This window comes from Gopherus evgoodei, chromosome 20 (assembly GCF_007399415.2).
Source record: "Gopherus evgoodei ecotype Sinaloan lineage chromosome 20, rGopEvg1_v1.p, whole genome shotgun sequence".
NCBI lineage: Eukaryota > Metazoa > Chordata > Testudines > Testudinidae > Gopherus > Gopherus evgoodei.
The window spans coordinates 7,634,031-7,661,578 of record NC_044341.1 but is presented as its reverse complement, the minus strand read 5'-3'; the positions used below and the strand labels follow the sequence as shown (position 1 = coordinate 7,661,578).

At 44.7% G+C, this 27,548-nt stretch overlaps 1 protein-coding gene across 1 annotated transcript in view; it reads right to left on the bottom strand.

The window, feature by feature from the left end:
* Positions 1–800: 800 nt before the first annotated feature.
* LOC115637721 (bone morphogenetic protein 8A-like) overlaps positions 801–27,548 on the bottom strand; it is a 36,689-nt gene continuing 9,941 nt past the window's right edge. The window contains exons 2-7 of the mRNA XM_030539265.1: positions 11,127–11,319; positions 10,460–10,608; positions 7,871–8,065; positions 6,320–6,399; positions 5,798–5,908; positions 801–3,178 (exon numbers count right to left, since the gene is read on the bottom strand). Of these exons, the coding sequence (XP_030395125.1) occupies positions 3,029–3,178; positions 5,798–5,908; positions 6,320–6,399; positions 7,871–8,065; positions 10,460–10,608; positions 11,127–11,319 (878 nt within the window). The 3' untranslated portion in view covers positions 801–3,028. The remainder of the gene's footprint in view (positions 3,179–5,797; positions 5,909–6,319; positions 6,400–7,870; positions 8,066–10,459; positions 10,609–11,126; positions 11,320–27,548) is intronic.

Genomic DNA, 27,548 nt, shown 5'->3' with positions numbered 1-27,548 from the left:
TAGAGCAGCTGCTAACTCACAGAGGGAAGCCACAGGGCCCTGGAGCAGGCTGTCTGCCTGCTGGTTCACCCCTGCCTCAGGCACCAGGCTCCTGTGGGCCAAGTTGCATTGGGGCTGCATGGAAGCATCCATGGGCAATCTCAGCAGCAGTTACTTCTGCTTGAATTAGCAGTAACGTCCAGTTCTGGTTCTGAGGGGAAAGCTGGGGCAGCAGGTGGGAAACAGATGCACCAAGGACCTAGGCCATCGCATCACCCCCAGCTACCTCAAACCATCATCTGCTCTGGTGTGGAGCCCGGAGTCCATCGACCCTTAGTAGCAGAACAAGCAGGGGGCTTTAGGCCCCAGAGGCAGAGCAGCAGCGCTGACAATCCCCATCCTGCTCTCCCCTTGCCTAAGAGCGTGCTCGGGTCTGCTCCACCGTGAGCCAGGGGAAGCTGAGAGGTGGTTTGGTTAAACACAAAAAACACACCCCAAACCAGTCTGCTTAATTTTTGTGTCATTTGACCCTCCAGGACGCTGTAGTGTCCAATTTCCACCAGCAGAGGGCACTAAGTCCCCATCCGTTCAACACCTGTCCACTGCACCTCATGTAAAATATAAAACCAGCACCAGAACATCTTAATGGAAACTTCAACCCAGGGCCAGCTTTAGGAACTGCAGGGCCTGATTCGAATACCCACTGGCGAGGGGTCCTTCACTCACTCCTCCCCCAGCCCGCAAAGTGCCACCGAAGACCCGGAGCGAGTGAAGGAACCCCCGCCCCCTGTGCCACCGAAGACCCGGACCACCGCCGGGTACGTAAAAAAAAATTAAGGTGCCATGGGCGTGGGGCCCTCTTAGGCGCAGGGCCCAATTCCAGGGAATCGGCCTTAAGCTGTCCCTTCAGATCTGGCAGCACTCAGAAAGAAATAGCAAGTTCAAGGAGAAAAAAAAGTGCCGAAACCACTGAGTGTTCAAACGTTTAGATTATAAACATTATTATTGACATAATAGCCACATAAGCATCTCCACTTTGAGGGGAGTGGCTAATGCTGAACGCACTTCATAAAGGCATCCCCTGGCTGTGCAAAGATTGATGCTGCAGGGGGCACCTGGACAAACCTGGCTGCTGCCCAACAGCCCGACCCCTAACTCTAGGCACTTTTGAATAAAAGTTGAGATCCTCCCATAATCCCATGATTCTGGGAGCTGGCGCTTTAAGGAACATCCCAGCTAGCGTGAGCCTTGCAATAAAAAGCAGGACAATTGGCATCACACTCAGATGTCAAGGGGATTGTGAGTGCTCGGTGTGTGTTAGGCCCTTTGGCAGATGAATTCTTCTCTGAACTGCTGAGGAAAGTGAATAAAAAACACCATCTCTGGGGTGTGTGCTGTAGCAAGTGAAGAACTACTGCTAAACTAGCAGTTTGACACGCTCAGCACCTATCCCAGACCTGAGGAAGAGCTCGGTGTAGCTTGAAAGCTTGTCTCTGTCACCCACAGACCGTAGGCCAATACATTATATTCCCCCCAAGGCTCTGAACTAAGATTGGCACATTCAATTTGCATAAAAAGGAGAGCTGGTGAACAAGGATTGCTTTTCCTGCTCCACACCTCTGCTTTCCCAGGTACGGGAGAAGCAGATTTCTAGGAAGGGAACATTTTAGCTCAGTATGCAATTCCTGAGGCAGGAGTTGGTCCCTTCTAAAAGGCTGGCCAGGAAAGGTGGGATTATAGCACAGCTGGACATACCGAGGGGAGCTTTAATCAAGCTAGCACAGGTAATAATAGCAGTGAAGGCGCAGAATTTGTCACGCCCCATGCTCCATTGCCATCCTTACTTCTGTGCTGCTGCTGACAGCAGCACTGCCTTCAGAGCTGGGTGGCCAGAGAGCAGTGACTTCTGGCTGGGGTGTTCACATGGTTTGCAGAGCAGGAGGACTATTTTTTTTTTAAAATCCTGCACCTGCCCCACAATCTATTTTTATCCTGTTCCTGCTATTATGGTAGTGGGTCCTGTGGGACCCCAGGTTCTTGCCTCCCCCCCCATTTGCGCACCACTGATTTAAGCAGTAGAGTGTCCCCTAGTAAGGATGCAAGTATAGCTGTTCCTATGCAGGAAGGGGAATGATATTACCTAATTCCTATATAGCACTTTTCATCTGTAGATCTCAAAGTACTTTACAAAAAAAAGGGAGCATCATTATCCCCATTTTTACAAATGGGGAAACTGAGGCACAGCTACAGACCTAAGAACTAGAACGCGGTCTCCATAGGATAAGGCAACATTAAAGGGATCCTTTCCTTAGATCTTTCTTCTTTTGCCCCCGAAACCTTCGTTTAGGCATCACTTCAAATGACTTAGCCCATAGAAAACAAATTGACCTGAAGCTGTCACACAATAAAGGATTCCCTCCCCACAAAACAAATATTGGGTACAATTTTAGCAGACCCTAGGGGCTTTCGCCGAGAAATAGTGTCCATGCTACTAGGTCGTGACATTTACTAAAAACAAACATAAAGTGTTTACTTTCCAAACGAGGGGTTTATTTTATAACCATGGCCTTAGCTCGAGGTTATTTTCCCAGTTGGATGAATTTTCAAACGTTAAATGGGAGGAGAGGGTTCATTAGCCAGCTATTTAATTGGCTTACCGTGTTTTCATTTAGAGAAATGCAAGTGCTTGTTAAAAACCATAATACTTGGACATAAGTAAGTAGATACTGAAAGATTTAGAAGCAGCTCAAGTCCTGCCTTCCTCGGCCTAGTCATCGGTGCAGTCTAAACTGTATCCAGTAATAATCCAGGAGGCAGCTAGATACAGTTCTATAACAAAACCCAATAGCCAGAAACACAACGTGACTTAAGCAGACCCCGATTTGCCGTCTCTAGTCTCATGAAGTATAGTAGGATAATAAAAGTGTTGTCTCGTCTACAACTAGGCATTTGACTCTTACGGACTTCGGCACTATAGATGGGATTCAGACCTGTTAAAATAGTTCTTTTTCCTCACCACGAAACCAGCGATCGCATTGCCTCGGGGGCTTCAGTGGCAGCCACATGATTTCACCACCATGTTGCGGTGTTTTTTGAGGATCACGTTGTTGTTGCTGTCGTAATAGAGGACAGAGGTTGCGCTGAGCTTGGTGGGAGCACAACAGGCCTTGGGAACAGCCTCCGGCTTCATCAGATGGACCTGTGGAGGCAAACAAGCTGGTGTGAGAATTTTCACTGGTGACAAATGGCTGCTCCTCTGCAGGTTCCCGGCAGGATAAGGAACTTGTAGCAGGGAGTAATGAGCTATCTCAAGGTAAACATGTGGTTTTTCGAGTTAGTAAAAAGAAAAAGCTTCAAAGAGCGCAGCTCTTACCTGTAAAAAGGCTCTGATTGAATGGCTAGATTATTTTCAGCTTTCATCCAAATATTTATTCTAAACTTTTGGCAGCTCTTACTGCAGTTTATATTGGACTCAATCTCATGGCTCCACTCATCAGTTAAACTGAGATTTCTGTGCAGCGCCCTTGTCACGGAATATACTAACCTCAGTTAGAAAATACGCAGGTAAGAGAATGCAGCTTTAAAACTTGGTGTTTTTGTTACCCAGGAATAAAATATTTTGTTTAGATCAGCTTCTAGGTGCAAGTGGAAGGTAAGCCCTCCCCCGTGGGTGTTCGGTGTCCAGACTGAAAATTAATGTTGTGCAAAAAGTACTAAGTACACAACCTTGTCTCCCTTCTGAAAGTGACACTGCCTTGACTCGTTCTCCGGGTGACGAGGAATTCCGCCAGTGACGCCCCATATCATGCAAGGCTAGTAGCTTGTAAGTCATTACCTAGGCACATGCACCCCTCCCTGCCAAATACGTGCAATTCGTTTATTTCAGGGCAATTCAGAATCTCCCTTTACAGAAGCTGGTGTTTTGCTGTCACGCTGCACTACTTCAGGACAGAAAACTGGCTGGCAGTAGGGCCCAGATTCCCAAAGGTATTTAGGGGTTCAACTTCCACTGAAATACATGGGAGTTGGGCATCTAAATACCTTTGAGAATCTTGGCTTTGATTTTTTTTTTTTTAAACTTCCAGTTCATTTTGCCCTTCCCAACTAGATGCTATTCACATCAGTCCGTGGAAGGTCCGGTCCTGAAGAGCAGTGGAACTGATACATGTCACACAGTTTCAGGGGGTTGCTATACGTATAGTATGCACCCGGCGAAGTGGGTATTCACCCACGAAAGCTCATGCTCCAATACGTCTGTTAGTCTATAAGGTGCCACAGGACTCTGTGCTGCTATACATATTATGTTTCTGGAATTGTGATTTGGGAGGATTTAAGTTTAAAGGCAAAGCCTAAAGGCATCCAGAACAGGAGGATCAGTCATAAAGGGTTTGGTATTAGCGAACCCAGGTGAAATCCTGGCCCCACTGAAAACAGTAGCAAAACTACCATTGACTTCACTAAAGGAAGGACTTCTCTGTGTCTTTGTACTGTGGCCTGATCCTGAGTGGGGCTTCTGGTTGCTCCCATATATGAATATTAACAACCAATAATATTTTGTATCACAAAACTGCCCTTTCTCAGCCGAATGCAGCGGAGCAATTTGTCTACACCCCATGGAATTAAATGCTAAAATGAGAGTCAGTGCAACTCTAAGATGGAGACATCAAGCACTCAGTGGTCAGGAAATCCCAGAAGTTAAAGCACGTGTAGTGTGCTTGGGAAAATGTTGCAGTAGAAAGCCTTTCTGCTGGGAATTTCCTGCCTGGTGAGTGCTTTGCTTTCAGAACTATAATGGTGCATTAAATGTCTCCAGATTTAAGTCCCCATGGTGCCTCCTAATCTTGGGAAAGATGTGTACTCTCATATGTGTAAATGGGCAGGAGGGATATCTCCTACTGGGAATATGCATCAAGCAGCATTTTCAAGGTGTCCTAAAGGCAGAGACTACAAATCAAACTTTTCAGTCTAGCAAAGGCAACACACCTCCCTGAAAACTCGTTCCAGGTTTTCAAATATTAACCATATTCTAGTTAACTGCAAGGTTGGGGAGGAATTAATCAGAACAGGCAATAGTCATTTTCACCACAGTTGGAAACTTTTAACCCCAAGAAATTATTTGTCTGAAAAATCGAGTGAAAAATGGAATTGTACCAGAAGGCATTTTGCAATGTGAGTTGCGAGTCTGCAAAGCATGCCGTGTGAAACAAAGCTGGCCAATCAGGTGTTCATTCCATTATTTCCTGTTGATTCCTTGACCTGCCCATGTAGGCAAATCCCAACCAGATTAAAATCACCGTGTCATTCCGACCCCTTTAATGACACAGATTTTTTTTTTTAGAATGATCTGAACTAGACTTCTGAATCCAAATGCCCTCAGACTTGTAGAAGGCCCAGGCCCAGATCCAGATCTGAATTGTGGGGAGGGATAGCTCAGTGGTTTAAGCATTAGCCTACTGAACCCAGAGTTGTGAGTTCAATCCTTGTGGCGGGCCATTTAGGGAACTAGGGTAAAAATCCATCTGGGGATTAGTCCTGCTTTGAGCAGGGGGTTGGATTAGATGACCTCCTGAGGGCCTTTCCAATACTAATATTCTATGACTGTCTATTTAAAACAAAAATATAACATCTCACTTGGGGGTCATGAAAAGATTCTTCTGTGTCTAGTACACCAGCCCTTGGACTGCACTTTTATCTCTCTGCTGTGACCTGATTTATACACCACCAAGTTTCTGACAGCTACTCCAAATGTTAATGATCCTGTGCAGACCCTGGGGCCCTGCAAGCTATTAATGCACATACACATTAATAAGCTACTGACTAGTGACTGCAGGATGGCGTGATTGGTTGCATTCATGCAGGAATCCAGAGGAAAGGCACATTCTCCTTCGCAGTAAAAAGCGGAATATCCTTGTGGTGCAATCACCCAATCCTGCAAAGAGAAAGATTTTTCGATAGTTAAGCAGCACGACTACACTCGTTCATTCAGTTCTCCGACATATGCAGAAACAATCAGGCTACTCATAGTGGGGCGAGGGGAAATGTCAACAGTTAGGGTTTATTTTGATTTTTATATTGACTGGAGAGTTCCTCATTCAGGGTCACTGATGGATTTCAGGTTGTATCAGTTCGTTTTTTTCTTAGTAACGCCAATGATGTTGTTAAAGCAAGTTCCTGTAAAATTTCCCAGGTAAGATCAAAGTGAGGCAGAGTTCACATGCTCTAAATTGCCTTGTGTTCGTGAAGGAGTGAAGGTGAGCCCCAAGGAAGGGCTACTTTCCCATTTAATTTTCCTGGGTATGAATTTACTGCTAAAGAAACAAGGGGCAGAGGGTGGAATTACCAGCCATCCAAGGTCTTGAAAGCTGACATAGAGTTCATGCCTCCTGCAAACCTGTCTGCCTTCAGAGACATGAAAGTCATCTAGAAAAAAAGAAAGGGGGGGGGATGAGAAAATACCTGTCACTCAAAATAGCAAACATACAAATCTCACCAGTTACCCTATTTTATTTGAGTATTTGCTAGCACCAGTATAAGAGAGGCTGTTCCAGAAGAACTTGAAAATCCCTCAGATTAGGCATATCCTTTGTCTTTAACATAGCAGGTGACAGGAGCTGTTTCTGCAACACCCTGACCCACTGGGACCTCTGATTCAAAATCTTAGCTACTGATGCTATGTCCAGGCTCACCCTGACCCAATCTGAATTTAATAATTCAGCTGGAGGGTTACTGGAGAAAGCACTGACGGATTCCTTGGACTTCCTTTTGCTTCAGCCAGGAGCTCCTCGAGACATTGGTTCTGATTCCAGGAGCACCTGGCCAGCTTGCTGGATTCACCAGCTCCGTGGCAACTGCCAACAGCGTGGCACCTTGAAGCTTCAAAATCCCCTGGGATCTCGGAATGTCTTTTGGCAACTCTAGCTCCACCTGAGAATGAAGCCCCACTAGCCTCAGAGCCCCTCTGCTTAGTGAGAAGGCTTAAGAGTTTCTTCAGTTTTTAGACTCGTTCCATTTCTCACAGACAGCAGTGCGTGGGTGGGGAGTATCTTGAAATAATCTGAGTTTATTACCTTGCTGAGTTCCTAGATTGCCTCCCTCCCCCACTTACATCTCCACCCTACATTTCTGCATTTTTAAAAGCCACACGCTTGCCCAGAAAGCCTGGAGAAGCTAGAACCCCTAGAAACATTGGTTCCCTTGAAGGATGCGGCCAGAAAACATTATCACAGACTCTGGGTCACCAAAAGAAGTGAAGGCTTCATACTGGTTCTAGATGTAATCACTCGTAGATCAAGAAACAGCGATTCAGCATGGAGAAATCTAACCTTAATCATTCAGGAATGGGCCCCAAATGACTCCCTAATCCCAGAGAGACTTTGAAAGAAGCATATCTTTGTGTTCCTAACCATCATCTCTGCTGACGCTTGGCCATGCGTCAAAAACGTCTCAACTTCAACGGGATGCCTTTCAGGCTCTCCTCCATTCTAAGGATGGTTTTGAAGCTGATGCTAATATTAATAGCATCCTTAAAGGATTCAGTATTCAGACATACCACTACCTAGAAAGTCTAATAAAGTCCTTTCCTTCAGGAAGCCATTGCGGACAGTACAGTTTCTCTGTTCTTTGGCTTCATAATCCACTTAATGGTTCCTATTCGGGGGGCAGGGGGAGAACTCTCTCATAACCTAGTTCATCTGGAACTCACTTGAGGACACATCAGAGCCATGTGTTTCAACCAGAAGAGAAATTCCTGAAGGAGGGAGGGGCTAACAAAATATACCATGGTTAGCACAGCAGAGGAAAATGATATTTTAGATAAAGATCATTTTCTTGACTGTAAATACAGCCTTTGTGCTCTCTCTAGCTAGCTGGGTCTCTAACCCAAAGCTCTTACCAAAAATCCCTGGAAGCTTGTTTGGATGCGGTAAGTCGTTCGTTTTCTTGGGCTGCCTCTTCTTTAGCTGCTTGACAGCTCGAGTAACTCGGACCGGATTTTGGCTTGCCCGGAAAAAGGTGACCATGAAAGGTTGCTTGGAGCGTGGCCCACGCCGACCCAGCAGTCCTGCTAAGCCCGGATCAATGCTCTGCCCTACGATGGGCCGAAAACACAAGTTCGTTCCATCACATATGCAAGTTAGGCTGTAAAACTAAGCTCTTTAATCAAAGGGGTGGGGGAGGGAAACAAGGCAGATGAACATTTAAATAAAAAAAAAAAATCTATAAAACCAAACCCCAGTAGTGTCCCAGGATTTTTCTAGTGTAACATCTCCTTGCATTCTATTATTTCCACTCAGCCAGCCACCTTTCCTCCCTCACCCTCTGTGTGTTCATAATCCAGATTTTGGCATCAAGAGACGAGTACCCAGGGCTGCCAGGTGCTCCGTTGGTAGAGCCAGAGCAAACGAATGGGCCTCTCTTTGCATGGACAGGAAGTGCAGCCTGCCTCCATACAACACATTAAAGAGACATTACCGTCATTGTCCAATCGGAGGACATGCTTTGTGAGCTAAATCGCTCTGCTCGGAAGACCGGACAAACCAGAGTAAGAATTCAAATCCAGGATCGAAAGCGAGAAGCAATAATTGTAGGGAAGATGAAATGGGGTAGAAAAGACAAGGAAATGAGAGATCCACAGGAAATCCAAACAGCAGCAAGTTCCTCGAATTATTTCAAGTTTTTCAGCCTTTTCTAAGGAAGATAACACTCTCCTCTGAGCTCCTCAGCGTTTCCCTGGTCCAGAATTTCACCATTACAGTCTTGGATGCTCTCCATAGGGCAAGTGAAGCAAAATGGAAGCGCTATATTCAGTGCTAGGACTCCCTCCCACTTTGCATTCATGGAGCCTGGGAGCAGAACAGGTGCTGGCTTCCAAACACGAACATGGATGGGGCAAAGTCTCAGTGGCTCCTAAGTCACTTTTGAAAATGAGAGTTAGGCTCCTAACTCACTCAGGCACTTCTGGAAAAAACATCTCACCCCAGGACATGAGACCCTCTGCAAAGGAGGATGGTCTCACGTGTAGGGATCCAGCTTTGGACAAGATGGCACAAGAGGTTTCCAAAGGGTTACTGACTTCATTGCAACATGATGGAATTTAAGCCCGGGGTTACGTGCTTTGTGGAATGAGACTAACAGCCAAAGCATCAGCTAGTCTGAGGAAGACCCGGAGGGAAGCATTTTCCTTCCTAAACTTCTGAAGAGAATTTTCGAGGTATTTCCATTGCACAGTAAATTCAAATTGGCCCAACCATTGGTCACCAGCCTCAAAGGATGGGGACCCTATCTAAGTCCTCATTCAGAAGGACTCATCTGGGTTTCTGTCAATGCAATGAAAATAAAATCAGGTACTGAGATCAATTCAGCTAGCACCGTTACCGCTCTACCTCTGCCGCTAACCAAGCTTAACCGACTAGCTCATGAGTGACTGGCAGCGTGATCACTGTCTCTGGTGGCAACTGGCGGCACAAAGGGAATCCTCTGTGTTTTAAGAGGCCATGTTCTTGGTTGGCAGGCAGAGACTATCCTTAAACTAAGAGATATGCATATAAATAACCCAGGAACACACCGGCTGAGCAGAAGGGCCATCTGCAAAGGGGAAAGGTGATTTACACAGCTCAGTACTGAGGTGAACAATCTTTACTGTTAGGCTATCCCCAGAACGGCACAGCTCAAAACCAACTCCTCACAGGAAAAAGACCGCACAGTACGAGCAGTCGCTGCAGTGGCTCAGCTGATTGAATCCCTAGACCCAGATCCTCCAAGGTGCCTAGCTCCTATTGATTTGAACGGGAACTAGGTGCTGATTACCTCTGAGGATCTGAGCCTGATTCTGACGTCCGTTAGTGTGGGCAGTTAGGAGAAAGAGAAATCTTATGATGCAAATTGTTTCAGGCTGACTGAAAACAAACCAACCAACCAAGGGCCAGATTCTCAGCTAGCGTAAGCTGGCATTGTTCCACCGAAGTCACGGATTTACACCAGCTGTGGCTCTGGCCCTTGCTGTTTAGAACCAGTGTTGATCTATCCACCCACCCGCCCTGGGCAGTTTCCAGACAGAGAGGACACATTTACTCAAGGTTTTATGCACCACCACAAACCAAAATAGCCTGATCTTAGCAGCATGCTTATTGAAAGGGAAATACTGCAGAGAGAGGGGACCAACAAGAGCAATTATGTTCTCCTAGCCTCAAGGACGATCTCTGAAGTACACCACTTGGAATGGATTTTATCCGTGGGTGAAATTAGGAAAGGTTAATACAGTGAAAGACACGTGAGACTCCCTTCAGGCAAGGATTACATTAAACTTATCCTTTTAGAATACCCTACACTAGGAAGTGCATTAACGTCAATGCCTTAAAAAGACATTGATGCGAGCTCTGTATTGGATATTCTCCTTACACCCAGGTGCATCACACCAAGATCTAGCTAGATCTTGAAAAGCAGCAGGACTTTTAAATCCTTCCAGTGCCTGAGTTAGCCTTACCGTCATCTGTCTCCACGTAAAGTCGCAGGCCCAGGTTGTGTTTACGGTTTACTAACCAGTGGTTGCTGGCAGCTGTGACATCAAAAACCAACCAGCCTTCAGCCCCAGCCTGGAGCTCCTGAAGATCTAACAGGAATAAGTCAGATTCCCTACAGAAACGGAAAAATAGATAAGTCAAATCAGCTGAAGGTAGATAACATGACCTGCTTAGATTGACTGCTCTTCGGGGCAGGGTCTTTTTGTTGTGTGTCTGTGCAGCACCGAGGACACACGGCTTCTGATCTATGGCTACGACTTCTAGCTGCTCCTGCATTACTAATCAAATAATAATGGGTGGCATAATTGCTGACATTTGCTCTGAAAAAGCCTGCTCCCCAATGTCCACGAGTGAAAAAGCTTGACAGTGCCCTTGGTCCAGATGGGACAGCTATACTGCTACCTATTCAATTACTGCCACCTATTGAAATACATGGGAATGATTTCCCCACAGAATCGGAAATTCTCATGTCCCAGTTGTACTCAGGTTTGCACATAAACTGAACATTGTGAAGTGAAAAAGCAGCACTACAGTTTCGGCTCATAAGAACCCAGATTTGTTTCTAGCTCTATGTAAGAAAAAACATTTTTTCTGTTTCCAGCTCAGAGGCACCAGTCGGTTTCGCTGCACCTGTTGGAATACGCCTTCATGATCTCATAGATGCTGATGTGAAGAGTTTTGTTGACATCACGCGTGAAACTTCGCAGCTTATAAATTCGGAACTCGGCAGCCGTTACAGATTCTCCAGTTGGAATCTGGGTCAGGTCAAATCGAAATTCCTTCCAGTAAGGCTTCTGGTAGAAGATGTCTCTGTCGTGTTCAACTGGAAAATAAAGGATTGGGAAAAATGAGGATACAAATGATACCCTGAACGTTTATCAATCTTACCAGCAGACCATTGTTACACCCCAATGCGATGAGAAACACATGCCCCAAAGCAACTGAGTTTTAATAGGATCCTCTAGAATTAATTTACCTTGCATTCAGTGGCAAAAATCTTCCTAGTATCTTGCTTTTTTAGCATTCTGTATGGAATTGCTCATGAAGTGTTCCTGTTCTTAGGGCTCCCTGTCTATCACAGAGGTCATGGAAGTCATGGATTCCGTGACTCTCCACGAACCTCTGTGACTTCTGCAGTGGCCGTGCAGCTGGCCCTGGGGACCATCCGAGCAGCGGTCCCTGGGGTGGCCAGAGCAGCCTTTGCCCTAGTAGCCTCCCCCTGGGGCACACCCTCCCCACAGCAATGGCCCCCCAGAGCATGCCCCCCCACAGCAGTAGTCCCCGGGGTGGCTGGAGCAGTCACTGCTCCAGCAGATCCCAGCAGCTGGTGCTTCTGGCCCCGGCCCCCCGGGATGCCCCTCCCACTGCAGCAGCAGCCATCCCAAGATTTAGTCACGGGTATTTTTAGTAAAAGTCATGGATAGGTCACGGGCTGTGAATTTTTGTTTAGTGCCCGTGACCTGTCCATGGCTTTTACTAAAAATACCCATGACTAAATCCTCGCTTATTGTCACAGTGACAATCACGTGCCAGTGTTTGCCCATTGAGGCAAGGACCATCTTTTTGTTCTGTGTCTGCACAGTGGGTCTTGGTAATACAAATAGGAGATGATGGATAATAATTATAGATTGCAGGGCTAAGTTCAATGCTGCCAAATGTTTCTAGCCCTCCGGCTTGCAGAGAAAAGCTTGGCAACATGACCCAAAGACTCAATAATCAGAAGGCAGTTAAGGAGAACCCACCATTAGAAAGAAACTCATGATTTTGGGGGGCTGGACTCTCAATTTTTGAGCATTTGGGGTTGTTGGGACTGCACATTTAAAACCAGGATTAGCATTGGGAAGGCAGTGTGGCCTCGTGGCTAAAGCACTGGACTGCGACTCAGGAGACCTGACTTCTATTCCCAGCTCGGCTGCTGGGTGAGTTTAGGCAAGTCACTTCATTTATCTGTGCCTCAGTTTCCCTGTCTGTAAAGTGGGGAGAATGCTACCAGCCTTTTTGGGAAAGTGCTTTGAGATCTATGGATGTAAAGCACTACAGAAGATATTGGGGTAAAAGTTTTATTTCGGGATTTTAAATGTAGCTAGGAGGAGTCAGTTTTGTCTATGTGGATCTTCATGGGCTTCCCGTCTCTAGACCTGACATGTCTCTCTCTCTCCTTCCCCTTTCCTCCCACCATTTCTTATTAAAGAAGTTCCCCTGCCTGCACTATCGGCCTGTAAAACTGCTGCACATCATAGAGTCCTCAAATGATTTTGAGTTTTTGCCTACATCATGCTGGATGCCCCATCCAGGGAGCTGCACAACCGGTATTCTCAGGGAGCTGTTTCCACCCCTTTCTTCAAGGCCCCTTTCTTCTTTGCAGGTCAGGTCCGCAGACCCCTTTGCAGCCTTCTGGAGGCAGGGCCAGATGGGCAGGGCCGTGCTCCTGAAGAACCTCCCCATTTTTGTTCTATCTCCTTAGCCTTTGGACAACTTTCCCGGAGCAGCAGCGGAACACTAGCAAACCCCAGACCAGAGTGGGATGTTTGTTACTGCTGCTGTTCAGCGTCCTGGAGCCTACGCTTTCACCGAGCCATTGTTTAGACGCTGGGGATCTACAGAAACCTTTCTAGAAACCTCCTCTGCTGATCCTGGATGCTAACTGGCTCACAGCCCAAAGGCACAGAGAATCCGGCAGAAGACATACGGCTCCCAGCTGGCAGGCAAGGGCACTAACGTGTGGCCACTGTAATATCAGAGATAACCAAGCACCCTTCCGCTATAGCTGATATGCATGCTACAGTTCTGCCGGCTGCAACGAGTCAGATAGGTGAGCAAGGCTGGATTTGTGTCAAGAATTCTCATTGATAGGTGACGTGGCCCAGCTGCCCTTGCTTTGTAGCCACATGCTAAACTCAGGTATCACTGTTTGCATGCCTCCCTCATGGCACTGCTGCCTTGGAGGCACTGCTCACCCAGGCGGCACCATCAGGGAAACTGAGGCAGGAGTAGCCCTTAAGCCCTGGGGACACTGGGACTGGGCTCCTTCCTCCCCACTCACTTCAAGTAGCACCAGTCTCCCTAAAACAGCCCCCTTCCCCAAACACACCCTTTCCCCCCACCCCAGACCCGTGCACATGGTGTTTCCCCTTGTCCTCCCAAATCTCCACTTTCTTCCCCTCAACCATAATATTTCTACTCATCCGTTTGTTCTCTTCAAACGCAACTCCCCCCAGACCCCAGCTCTTTACTGAGGCCATGAGCAAAAGATACTTGAAAAAAAATGTATTGTTAAAAATCAGTGTAATCTAATCTGGCACCACAAACTCAAGAGACAGGAGTCCTAACTATCTGCTTACTGGATGGCTTCACTTTGGGGCACAGTTAAGGTTCATAGATTATCAGGGTTGGAAGGGACCTCAAGAGATCATCTAGTCCAACCCCCTGCTCAAAGCAGGACCAATCCCCAAATGGCCCCCCTCAAGGATTGAACTCACAACGCTAGGTTTAGCAGGCCAATGCTCAAACCACTGAGCTCTCCCTTCCTCTGTTAATTTTAACCTGAACTCTGACTTCCTGGGTTTGTAATGCCTGTTTGTGGAATAACTGCAATGTAATGTTATTTACCCTCATGCTACTGACGTGTCTCCCAATCTTAACTCCATTTTAACATAGTATTTTGCCTGGTTACGTCTGACAGATGTGCCTGTTTAAAAAGGCCAGACGTTCTCATGGCAGGAATTGTTTCCTAAAAGGGCTGTTACACTCTTGAGAGTCTAAACTGTATTTTAAAGGTCAAATATTGCAAAGGTGGAAACACACACACACACAATTTGTTTAAAAATTTCTCATCAGATTAAGAGATTATTTAAAAGAAATTCCTATTAATTAAAAATTGTTAGATTTGGGGACCATTCAAAAGGGAGTCTTAAAGCTCTTTCAGCCATTCTCCCTCCGACAGAATTTGAGTCCAGAAACTATTTGCAACACATCTGCATCATCTGCTGGATACTGCAGGAATGCAACTCTGAAATCTAGACTGAGACTAGGACGTGATCACCAGCAGTATGTATGGCTTGTAGCCAGTGAAATATGGATCACCCTGGGACTTAGGCATAAAAGCCAGATGGGCACATGGTCTCTCTCTCTCTTTGATTTGTTCACTTTCCTGTATAAATAAAGCACCCTGGAAGAGAGAGATTGAAGACACTAACTCTGCAACCTGCTATACGCCCTGCTGCAAAACTAAAACAATTGAATTGAATTCTTGCTCTTCTCTTCTCTGGACATCAAGCAGCAAAGTGCAGAGCAGCCAGTCCTGAACTTGCTCCAGCAAGTTACAAAGGCGTCAAAAGGACCCTAGTAAAACCACAGGTGGTTTGAAAATTGGTGAGTTCAGTCCCTGAGGAGGCCACTTAGGGATCTAGGGCAAAATCAGTACTTGGTCCTGCTAGTGAAGGCAGGGGGCTGGATTCAATGACCTTTCAGGGTCCCTTCCAGTTCTATGAGATAGACCTATCTCCATATATTATATTATTATTAGATTATTCATCGATTAATGCATTCCACAGCCAGACAGGACCATTGTCATTATTCAGTCTGACTCCCTGCATAATACAAGCCACAGAACTTTCCCTAAATAATTTCAGTTTGAACTAGAGCATCCAATCTCAATTTCAAAATTGCCATGATGGAGAATCCACCACGATCCTTGGTCAGTTGTTCCAATGGTTAATTATTCTCACTGTTAAAGACGTCCACCTTATTTCCAGTCTGAATGTGTCTAGCTCTAACATTCAGGCACTGGATATTGTTATACCTTTTTCTGCTATATTAAAGAGCCCATCATCAAAATATTTGTTTCCCCTGTAAGTGCTTATAGACTGTGATCAAGCCACCCCTGAACCATCTCTTTGCAAAGCTAAAGATTAAGCTCTTTGTGTTTGTCATTGTAAGGTTTTCTAATCTGTGAGTCATTCTCATTGCTCTTCTTTGGACCCTCTACAATTTATCAACAACCTTCTTGAACTGTGAACACCAGTAGAAATCCAGGAATCTCTGAAACAAGCAAGCAAGAACATCCCTTTAACAAGCCAGCGATACCCTCCCTTCAAACCTGCCACAGGACAACCTGGAATCAATGAGGTTATTGGTGAGTTTTTCTTAACTTTAGTTAATTGGATAATTAAATTGTTAAATTAATAAGATTTGAGTCAGCCAGAGCCTGATCTCAGACTGAGGTGCTTAGTACTACTGTAATAAAAAAAATAAGAATAATGATAATCGAACATTGACCCTTCTCCTCCTGTGAGCCCTGATAAACCTGGCAAAGAGCAAAAAGAAGAAATCCCGTTTAAACAAATGATTTGATTTTTCAATGAAAGGTCTTGCATAGGACTGAGAATGTGTGTGGGAACGTCTATATGTTTTTGAACCCAAGTTCTTTTGGGAGCACATATGGGAAGCCACATGGGAGTTGAAAGTGGCCTGTTTCCCAGCCAGTCAGCTGTACTTTCAGTTTAATACTCACGTGAGAAATTCTATCAGTGCTCCGCTGAGTGATTAGTGAGACACGGCTGGTGAGGGAATGTCTTTTATTGGACCAACTTCTGTTCTACAGGTTACCTGCAGAAGAGTGCTCATCTCTCTCACCAACAGAAGTTGGTCCTATAAAAAGATATTACCTCCCCCGCCTTGTCTCTCTAACAGCCTGGGACCAACACAGCTACACCACCACTGCATACAGCACCAAACTGATGTTTTCATTTGCTTTTATTATTGCCACACAACAATTTGGAAAAAATCAAAGAAAAACCTGATCTGTTCATCCTTTTCTCCCCTAGCTGTATAACTTGTTTAGCACTGGTTGACATTTTCCCATTAAAAACTGCTTTTAGACAGAAAATTGTGTTTGGGGCACAATGAACATTTTCACAGAAAGCATCTGCTTTCTGTGAAAATGCAGCATTTTGTTGAAAAATCGAAGACTTCCTGGTGTTTGAGGAAAAGTCAAAAGTTTCCACACACACACACAAAACTGATCAGCTCTAATCTTAGCATATACCCTATCTGATATAAAGATTCTCTTAACGGTGGGTTAGAAATACCATTGTCTGTAACGAAAGGATAGAATTAAATGATTAAAAACCAAAAAAGTCCTATTTCTGAAATATAAGTAACCTCTTACACAAACCCAGTGTTAAAATAGTGAGCAGTTCTTCTTGGAGTCAGCCAAAAAGGGGTATTAACATGAATTCTTTATAAAAATCAAATAATACATTGAGCAAATTATTATTAAAACCAAAAACTATTAAACCCATCTAGTTTGCAGATTTCATTTTAAAATCTAGCTGGCATCCTAATATATTATTAATTTAGAAACCATTCTCACCTACACATTCACACAGCCATAAACAACTTAACACACATCTCTCCAAGTCACTTCTAATTAACAAAACATTTACATGAAAAGTTCTAGAGCCATTAATATTTATTCAGTTTCAGGATTGAATAAATATGGTTTAAGGGTTAGATGGTTTTGAAAATTTTACCCTAAGTGATCTAAGATCCTAAATCCCATTTTCAAAAATGATTTAGGCACTTCGGATTCTAAAGTCTAGCAAAGTCAACATGCCTAAGAATGTGAGGTCTTTACTCACTTAGCTGGTTTTGAAAATTTTATCCATAATCTTCATAACAGGCACTTGAATGCATGGTATCTCATTTCTACATTTCACATTGTAAGAGGGAATAAATATATAACACAGGCAACCGAACACTGGTCTGTTGCATCTTACGTGCATTTAACATGCGCAATTTCAGCTTTACGCGGTCAGAAAAAAAAAAAGAGAAAAACAACAATTTTAATACTGTACCTGTAGTGCAGGCAATTCCGCCTACCATTCAACTCAATGTAATTTTGACTATACGCGGTTTTTGCTTTACGCGCTAACTGCCGAACAGAACCCCTGTGTAAGATGAGACTCGCCTGTATTGACAAAATGTACAAGTGCTCGTATATACAAATGCTAGAAGTCTAAATATGTAGATGGGTGGACTAGAGTGCCTGGCATCATGGCAATGTGGTGGAATGAGGATAATCAATGGGTCATGGTAATACCAGGATACAAACTAAATAGGAATGACAGAGCAGGTCGTGCGGGTGGGGAAATGGCACTGTATATGAAAGAAAGCATAGAGTCAAATAAAGTAAGCATCTTAAATGAATCAAACTACCCTAGAATCTCTATGGATATTAATTCCATGCTTGACCAATGAGACTGTAGCAGTAAGAATATACTAACCACCACCAGACCAGGATGGTGATGGTGATTGTGAAATCAGGGCCGGCACTCCCATTTAGGCGACCTTAGGGCACCAGGATTGGGGGATGGTGGCATTTTGCCACTCTCGGCGGCAATTCGGCGGCGGGGGGTCCTTTCGCGCTCTGGGTCTTCAGCGGCAATTCTGCGGCGGATCCTTCGCTCGCTCCGGGTAAAAGATAGGAGGCAAAGTGTAGGAATAAATAGTCAGTTTTCACCATGGAAAGAAATAGCGGGGTCCCCCAAGGGTCTGTATGGGGACTTGTGCTGTTCATCATCTTCATAAATGATCTGGAAAAGTGGGTGAACGGTGAGGTGGCAAAACTTGCAGATGACACCAAATTACTGAAAATAGTTAAATCCAAAGCTGACTGTGCAACAAAATAGCAGATGAAATTCAATATGTAATAAGGACAAAGTAATGCACATTGGAAAAAAAAATATCCTTAACTATACACACAAAATGATGGGGTCTAAATTAACTGATACCACTCAAGAAAGAGATTGTAGTGTCATCATGGCTAGGTCTCTGAAAACATCTCTTCAATGTACAACAGTCAAAAAAGCGAACAGAGTGTTAAAACCATTAGAAAAGGGAGAGATAATAAAACAGACAATATCACAACACGACTATATAAATCCCTGGTACGCCCACACCTTGAATACTGCTGTTGCCTCCTCTCAAAAAAGATCTATTACAATTGGAAAAAGGTACAGCGAAGGGTATGAAACAGCTTCCATATGAGGAGAGATTAAAAAGACAGACTGTTCAGCTTAGATAAGAAGCGACTAAGGGGGGATATGATAGAGGTCTATGAAATCCTGAATGGTGTGGAGAAAGTGAAAAAGGAACTGTTATTTACCCCTTTGCGTAAGAACTAGGGGTTTCCCAATGAAATTAATAGGCAGCAGGTTTAAAAACAAACATAAGGGAATACTACTTCATACAACGCACAGTCAACCTGTGGAACTCATTGCCAGGGGATGTTGCAAAGGCCAAAAGTAAAACTGGATTCCAAAACAGAATTAGGTAAGTTCCCGGAGGGTCGTTTCATTGATGACTATTAGCCACGAAAGTCAGGGACACAACCCCATGCTCTGCGTGTCCCTAAATCTCCAACTGCCAGAAGCTGGGACTGGATGACAGGGGAAGGATCACTAAATAATTGCCCTGTTATGTTCATTCCCGCTGAAGCATCTGGCACTGGCCACTGTCGGAAGACAGGATTCTGGGCTAGATGGACCATTGGTCTGACCCAGTATGGCCCTTCTTACATTCTTAATATAAAACAGTGGGAAAATCTGCTAAGAGAATGTCCAAAGAATGTTTATATAAGGGGCGTGAACAGCAAAATGCACTTCTCCAAAACGAAACACCAGGATTTTAATTATCCATCCATGTGTCTTTAAAAAATGTTCCCTCCAGCTACTGGGCTCACCACAAGCAACATTTTATAAAAAGCATCAGGCAAGGGCAGCCCGGGGCGGATGCGGAGAGCACTTCCTGTTCTCGTGGTGTGGGCCTGGCACCGAGGGACGGGCAGCTGTGCTGTGGAAGGATGTTACAGAATACATTTGGTGAGGAGAAACCTGCATTTTGATCTCGCCATACAAAAAAACAAAACAAAAAAAATCACCACCGTGCGAACATCTGCACGCTCGCTCTAAAGCCACCGGATTAATTTTAATTTTTTTTAAACCCATCCGTATCCATGGCAAGTCGAGTCATGACTTGTCAAGAAGGAGTTCTGCATACAATGTGCACTGGGGGGGTCTCAAAGCTGTTCTGAAACTTAACCTACTCCCCCATCCCAATTAACAGGGAATGTTCTACTAGGACTGAATGCTCCATTTATAACAGCAGAGGGAGCATCATAACGAAACAAATGAAGGCCTTTGATTTTGGTCCAGATGGCTTGCAGGGATCCATTTCTTTCCACTGACCAAGCATCCATGCTGAAAACATAGCCCTGAAAGCACTCTCACTGGTCCTGCCAAAGTGTATTAAGGTCTGGTAGGTCTTTATTATGATGTGCTATTATATGAGGCATCAATGTTCAGCTGTAGCAGTTCTCGGGCTACCAGCTGCTCAAATCACGTTGGGATTAAAAGTTAGGGAAGGAAGAAGCAAGATGATGCTCACAAGGATATGACTATAGTGTCCAATATTTAATGACTAGCCAAGTCTTATAGATAAACGGTGCATACCTTTGAAAAGCTGAAGTTCTCCGTTTTTCCATTGGAATACAGTATTTGTATCTATCCTTGACAAGTCACAAGATACTGGACTTTAACTAAGTCACTGACTCCTCTGCTTAGCGATGCTTTTTTGGCAGAGAACAAAAATGGAGTATTGCAAGTCCTGGATCTCAGATCAATGTCGTCTTCATGCCCTGAGTTTATACCAAAATTTCTCCTAGGTGAAGACTTGAATTCCATTACTCTGAAGAAATTGATACATAAGAAATCTGCCATGTGCTAGGTGGAGACAAGAGCTAGAATACACAAAATGAGACAGAAACCAACATGTATACATATACAGAGTACATAGAAATCAATGAGAGATCTGATCATCTGAGTGAATTTCTATCGAGAAAGTTACGTTGGACAGCAGCAAGATTTCTATCTTTCCTCCTTTCAGCTGTGGTTATTTATGATACAGTGCCATGGAATACTGTTCCTTTCCTAGTTCTACAATACAGAAACAACAGACAAGAGATACAGGAACAGCATCAGCATCTTGCTAATAAAATCCATACTAACGACTTAGAAAACTATAAACAACTGCAATTAGAGGTTTTCCCAGAATACTTGAAATTTGTCATCTATTTGATGTATAAACATGCATTCAGGGAAGGGCAATAGGAATTCTTGTGGCAAAAATCAAGGAGGTCCATGCGGTAACATCACAAGGAGATGCTAAATGTGAAAATTCTTCTGGGTGTTTTTCAGTGCTGTAATTATTCCAGAGTTGGTTTTGTTTAGTGCATTTCAGTGGATTGGATGAGTTCTAAAGCAGAAGGCTCAGGGTGGCCAACAAATCTAGGAACGCTCAGCATCATTGGAGAAGTTATCTCAGTTGCAGCTGATGTGTTATCATTTGTATATAGTGGAGCACAAAGCTGTGAAACAGTCTTCTGGGACCAGACTTGCGAAGACCATTGTCCCTGCCTTAGTTCATGCAGAAGAGCAGCTCTGTGTAAGCGCGAAAGCTCGTCTCTATCACCAACAGAAGTTGGTCCAATAAAAGATATTCCCTCCCCCACCTTGTTCCTCTTAGTTCCTCCAGGGCATAAGCAATAGAAGGACATTATGAAGGTGGCCTAGGCCGTCATGGGGCACGTCCTGACCTGGAAACATCATCTATGCACAGCCATGCATAGGTTATTCCTACTTTAGTAGATTGCACTTGGGGCTTGTGTGGAGACATATGCTGACCCCGAAAAGCAGAGTGTATCTGTTTGAGGGGTAGTTATAGAGATCACACCACACTTTTCAGAATGCTGAACTCTCTTGCTGATTTCTATCTGCATGTGTGAGGGTGTTTGTAGGTGTGAGGATGGGAGCTCGGAGGTTTTCAAATCCCCTGGGAACTGGCGATCCAAATCTTTTAGGCTGCATTAAAAAAAAAAATCTCAGTCCGAATCTATGTCTGTCTGTCAGTGTGCATATAAATGTGTGTGTAAGCACCATGGGCTTATTAATTTTAAAGGACTGATGCAGTGATGTGTCTGCTAGAGTGAATCAGGAATAGGGCTGTTTTTGTTAAATGGATGTCAAGCAACATTTTCCTGAATAGTTAAAGCTCCGTGGTTCAAAATTCTGCTTGGCTCCTTCCGTCACTGACTTCATCATTACATATTCACCAAAATTTAATCCATCTGCCCAACTGCCACTTGTCACCCTGAGTGTAATAGGACAGAACAGCTGCCTCTGTACAGCACCTAGCACAAGGGAGCCCTAGTCAAGGACCAAGTCCCCCTAAGTGCTACAATAACATACACAAATAATGACGACGTGTTTCAATCTTCCCCCTTCTTAGGAGAGTTTTAAACCTCTTCTCACCTCTTTTCCTCTCCTTGTTCTGTCTCTTGTTCTTGTCTGTCTCCCCCCACGACTGAAATCTAAAGAAGGGGTTCCAATTAAAGAAGGACCACCGACCGCCCCTGTGTTGCTTTCATTGGGTGTCCTCCTGCCCAAAAACAGGCCTTCAATGAGCACGTGCTCACTCACGAACAGACGCAATTAACATAGATGATCTCTAGGTGCCTTTTATATTTATTTGCTGTAAAACTTAAAATAACGCTGCAAAAAAGACCATGATTGGTTCCTCCCAGGTGGGAATCTGTAACGAGAATACTTTGCAAGCTGCTTTCATGCCGTGCGTGGAAAACTAAACAACTTGCTAATCACCCACATGTGTTGGGTGCATGTTTGCTGCATATAGGCGTATGGAAATCCCTATATGCATAATCATCTAATTACAGCAGTTCTGAAAGACACTGATTCACTTAAGAGGTCTCCTTAGAGCTTATGATAAAAATCTCAGGCTTTGACATTTATTTATTTGGTGTAAGCAACCCACTCAAGCCAAGCCACAGCATTCTTATCAACAATGTTCAAGGCACGAAGACCTCCAGGAAGTTGAGTCATTTTGCAGTCCTCAACAATATGCGCCACGGTTTGCGGCTGTCCACAATGACAAAGGGAACTGTCTCTAAAATGCCACCGAAATTCTGCTGCAGCACAAATTCCACGTCCGGTACGAAACCGGTTCAGAAGGCTCCATTGCCTTTGTGGTCAATCAAACCCGGGTTGGTGTTGAGTGGGGTCAAAGACAAGATTTGTCACTTTCTCTGCAGACTATAAAGCTCACCAAATGTCCTCTTCTGTAAATCCCTCAACTGGTAAAACCTATCCACACTAGGCGATGTGAGGTCAAACAAGGGCAGCTTTGACATTAATGGAGGAATCTCCTATCCAGACAGTGGAAAGGGTTGCTATTCTTAACATGTACCTCATGGGTCAGTCAAGTCTTCTCAGGGTCATGGCATTCGTCCTTTTGAAAGGATTTGAGGTATTTGAGACATGTATTGGCTCATATTTTATAGGGGTTGAACCAAACAAAGATTTTTAAATCATCAGGTATAGGAAGAAAAACAATGAGGAGGTAGGACCAATCTTAGAGAAGGAATATTAATTAGAGGATTCCTAATGGCAGATATATTTAACCCTTTTCTTCAGTCTCTGGTAGAAGAGTGATGAGATAAGTTTGGAAGTTGATACAGAAGATACTTTAATAAACGGAACCTGCCTCAGTGAACTGTGCCTGATGATTTTCTTCTAAGTACTAAGTACAACCAGTCAGAATTTCCAGTCAATAACGAAGGACAAGGGATGTGTCAGAGGGCTGGAGAACGTAGACCTAGTCATCAAAAGGAGGCCAAAAGTTAATCTTGGAAACTATGGGCCAAATACCCTAGTAGGGCACATGCGGTAGGATTTGATCTGTGCATTGAAATGAAAACTTGGTGAACAGCAACATGGGATTATGAGACAGATCAGGCAAATATTGTTACGTTCTTCACTAAATTACAAATTGTGTGTCTCAGGGAAATGGACACAAGGCAGTGGATCTAGATTTCTGTAAAGCCTTTGATGAGGTCACCCAAGAGAGTTGAAAAATTGACAAATTATCAGTTTTAATTAAATCCTAGCGTAGCAAGGAACCTGGCAATGGGAAGAGAGACATTGACATTGAGTTTACACGAATACGAACAGCCACTCTGGGTATGGTCTAGTCCAGAGGTTCTCAAACTGCAGTCTGTGGACCACTAGTGGTCCATGAGCTCCATTCAGGTGGTCCGCAGATAGTTCCCTCTAAGGTGTGCACCTGGGTGGCTGCACACAAGTGAATTAAGGGCTACCCACCTAACTACTGGAGCCATGCAGACTGGCTCCACTAATTAGGTGCCTGGACCTGGGAGAAGACACATGTAAGGTGAGGTGGTGGCCTTTGGGGGAATAGAGGGAAGATGGGAGGGGGCAATGGGGTGAGAAGGGGTGGGGTGAATTTGGGACATGCAGGGCTGCAGCAGCCAGAGAAAGAGGCAACTTTCCACAGCTCCAGGGCTGCAGCTGCCAGGGAGAGACCCCCCACCTTCCCAGCCCCAGCTCAGGGGCTGCCACGGCAGGGGAGAGAGGGCACATCCATCACATTAGAAAGCTAAGACTACTGAGATTAAAATATGAGTTGTGTGCTTTTATTTGTAGAACAAAAAAAATTAACTATTACTACTTTTTTTTTTTTTAATATATATAGTGCTTTTATCCAAAGCACTTTACAATAGTTAGCTAACAGTACAAACAACATTTGGAAAGATCATTACATGGTCCACCGAGACCCTCAGCAATTTTCAAGTGGTCTGTGAAAAAAAATGTTTGAGAAACACTGGTCTAGTCAGTAGAGTCCGGGAGTCAAGACTCCTGGGTTCAGTTTAGAGTCCCCTACAGAATCTCTCCTTGAGACCTTGCCAAGTCATTTAACCTCTTTCCCAGCTGACTCATCTTGAAATTGTGTATAATACCTCCCCTCCTCCTCCCGGGAGTGTTCCAAGTCTTTAAATACTGTTTGTAAAAATACACCGAGATCCCTGAATGGGAGAGATATTTAAAATGATAAGTCCAAATCTTTACAATTATTGATTGGGTGGGAATGGCTGGCTTAGCTATGCATCAGGCTGAAAATCCAGACTCCCAGGAACCATGGTTTTGCTTTGCCCAGACTAACACGGCTGCATTTCTTTTTGGAGGTAAACTGCAAAAATAGCTGGGTTGTTTTGAGGTTTCTTTATTGCATGGCTGGATAAACATTTCAAGTCAGACGTCCCGTGTGTTCAGTGTGGACATTAATGATCCTATGGCCATCTTCATAACGCAAGTGGGTTTACCCTCATGTCCTTGGTCAAAAACGTCCTCTCCCTTTACCGTGCTGCATTATGCTAGACAGTAGTTGATGCTTCCCTGTATACAGCTCAAAGATAGGGCCCAATCCTGCAGCCACCTACTACTGGGTGTAGTGTTTACTACCCAGAGTGGTATCATTGAGGTCAGTGCTCATGTTTGCATCATGACATCTGGTAACAGAGGGTCTGTAGGATTTGGGTAATAGTCTTTGGGGATGACAGGTACCCTACACATGGAAAATAGAAGCTTGTTAATTACAGGGAGAGGTAGCACGTGTGAGATCAGATAGCACCTAGCTTTATAGGTGCCCTTAGTAAAACCACATTTAGGGTTCTCTTTCTGGTTCTAGAGGCCTCCCCAGAGAAGGGGCCTGAATCATTCAGAGTTCAAGTCACACACAAATATTAGTAAGGACCTATCTGAAGTGCCTAACTAGTCCTTTAAGCAGTTTGGCCATTTGCTTTTATGCACCTCGTGAGCAAACTGCTTGAGAAACATGAATGACCCCCACCAGAAAGAACTCCGGTGGTTGTTCTGTGCCACACCTTAACTGGTAAGAAAGAAGAAGGAAATGAAAGACGACACCAATAGTGACCCTGTTCAAACATCCCGGCAGGGTACGTCTACACTGCAGTCAGGGGCTATGATTCAGCTCATGTAGACATGCCTGCACTAGTTATCGTGTAGCTGGCTCAGATTCTGGAGGAGGGACGCCACAGCAGTAGGGGCCAGCTGTCTGAGTCAAACCAGGGGTTTGGGGCAGGCTTGGACAAGGGTTGGGAGACCAAACAGCATGTGACAGGTGAGACTCCTGCTACTTAATGTGCCACTTGGAGATGTTTGGGGAGCGAATGTGGTATAAGAACCTATATACCCAATAGGCCAGAAGGGTATTGAGACTCTCTCTCCTCTCGTGCTGGACTGAACCCTTTACCAAGTGACGCAGCCAAGCACCGGGCCAGCACCACTTTCGTACCATCTCAGCACCTCTGAGTAAAGGCTAAGCTTGTGCGCCGACCGAGGCGTTTAGTCTCTGGCAGGCCTTCCCTAGGGATCAAAATCCTTCTGCTTCTTTGGATCCCCTCCTCCCCCACTTTTATTTTTCAGGCTCACTCTGATTTTTAAAAGTTAATAGGTAAAAGGGGGAAAAAAACCAAACAAACAAAGAAAAAAGACTGCCAGACTTGCTTAACTGAGCTTTCAAAGGTGCCTTTCATTTGTCATGCGCTCAGTTATTTTAATTCGGGGAAGAGCAGACTGAGAGAGACCCTGGGGGAACAAAGTGAAGTTCAGTGTGAGAAAGCCAGGCCGCTGTTTTTCTCAAGCAGCTGCAGGCCCGAGGAAGGGTTGAAATAGGCCCTCTGGTCTTGTATCTAATAAAACCACTTTCTGAAGAAGCCTCTCCCCAGAGTGAAGCAAAGCTCCAGATGTGCTATCGGCCTCTCTGTGCTTCTCTAACCCCAGCACCTTACAGAGGGTAGAGCTGGGATCCTGCAATCTCTACCGGTTCTTCTAGGCCACCTTCACAGCATTCTCGCAAAATTCCAGTCTCTCTCTTTTCAGTCCTTTCAACCCTCTTCCCAGCCAGAAATCTCTGCAGTGCTGAAGAGCAGGTCTTCAAGTCTTGACTGTTTGCAAGGTATTTTTAGACACTTTTTTTTTTAAATTGTAAAACTTTTTGTGTGCGCGCTGTTTCTATAAACTACACAGCAGTTGTAATTACTAGTCCTGGCTGCCTCCGAATGGCCCTTTCAGACCCTAAATTAGAAGGAGATGCCAGCATATTCAACCACATCAAGTATTCGGAGTCTTAAAATATATTTAAATGAGATGCAAGAAGGATGCTACCCTTCAGCTGAAACCAGGAAAAAATAAACTAGAGAAGCTTTCCAAAGGGGAAAAAGGGATTTAGAAGTACTCCCAAGCACTGCAAAATGTGGCAGATAAGCAGCTGTGCTTGGCTTCTCATTTCCTAAACAATTCCTGGCTCCTTCTGGGGCAAACTTAGGAGCAAAAGGCCATGGGATCACTCCAATGCGGCCACCTATTAATTCGCAAGTGGTTCCGAAATGCTGTTGCATTTGATCATAAAGCCGGCTTGCTTGGGTACTTTCATTTCCAAGACACATATGTTACTGCAGTTCCTTTGTGAAGTTTGAAAGTATGTTTCAGTGGAATCTGGCTAATATTTCCATTGCCCCCTCTGCAAAAAATTATACTTTCTTGACAAAAATTCTGCACATTTAAAGGAAGCATGCACACGCACACACCCCCTTCATCCAACGTTGTCAGAAAGCTTTGCCACAAAACAAAATAATTGCCCCAGTCTGTGTCTTGATTTACTGAGCCACTGTCGCTGAAATTCATCCGAGAAACTAGGGAGGGAGCGTAAGCCACTGGAGAACAAAGGGAACAGCAGGAGTGGGAAAACAGCAGCCTTTAATACTGAAGGTAATTTGTCTTTGCTAATAATTGGCCTCGAAGTGAAAGCTAGCTGTGCTGATGAAATACCCCCCAGACGGCGATTCTGTGCGCTCAGACCTTGCACTTGGCTTTTGCGGTCAGCTGCTAAAGAGGGAGCTGGGCTGGGAGGCAGTCAAGAACTCTGCCCTCAGTAAGTGATGAGGCTGAACGGCAATTCTTTCTGCTCCTTTCTAGCAGCTGTCAGCTGAAGATCCCCCATCAGTTTGTGTGGGGAATATAGCCAGCGTCTCATCTCCCAGCAAGAGGACGTGAGAGATACGCTGCACTGTTTGCTAGAATCTGGAAGCGCTCTGGGTTA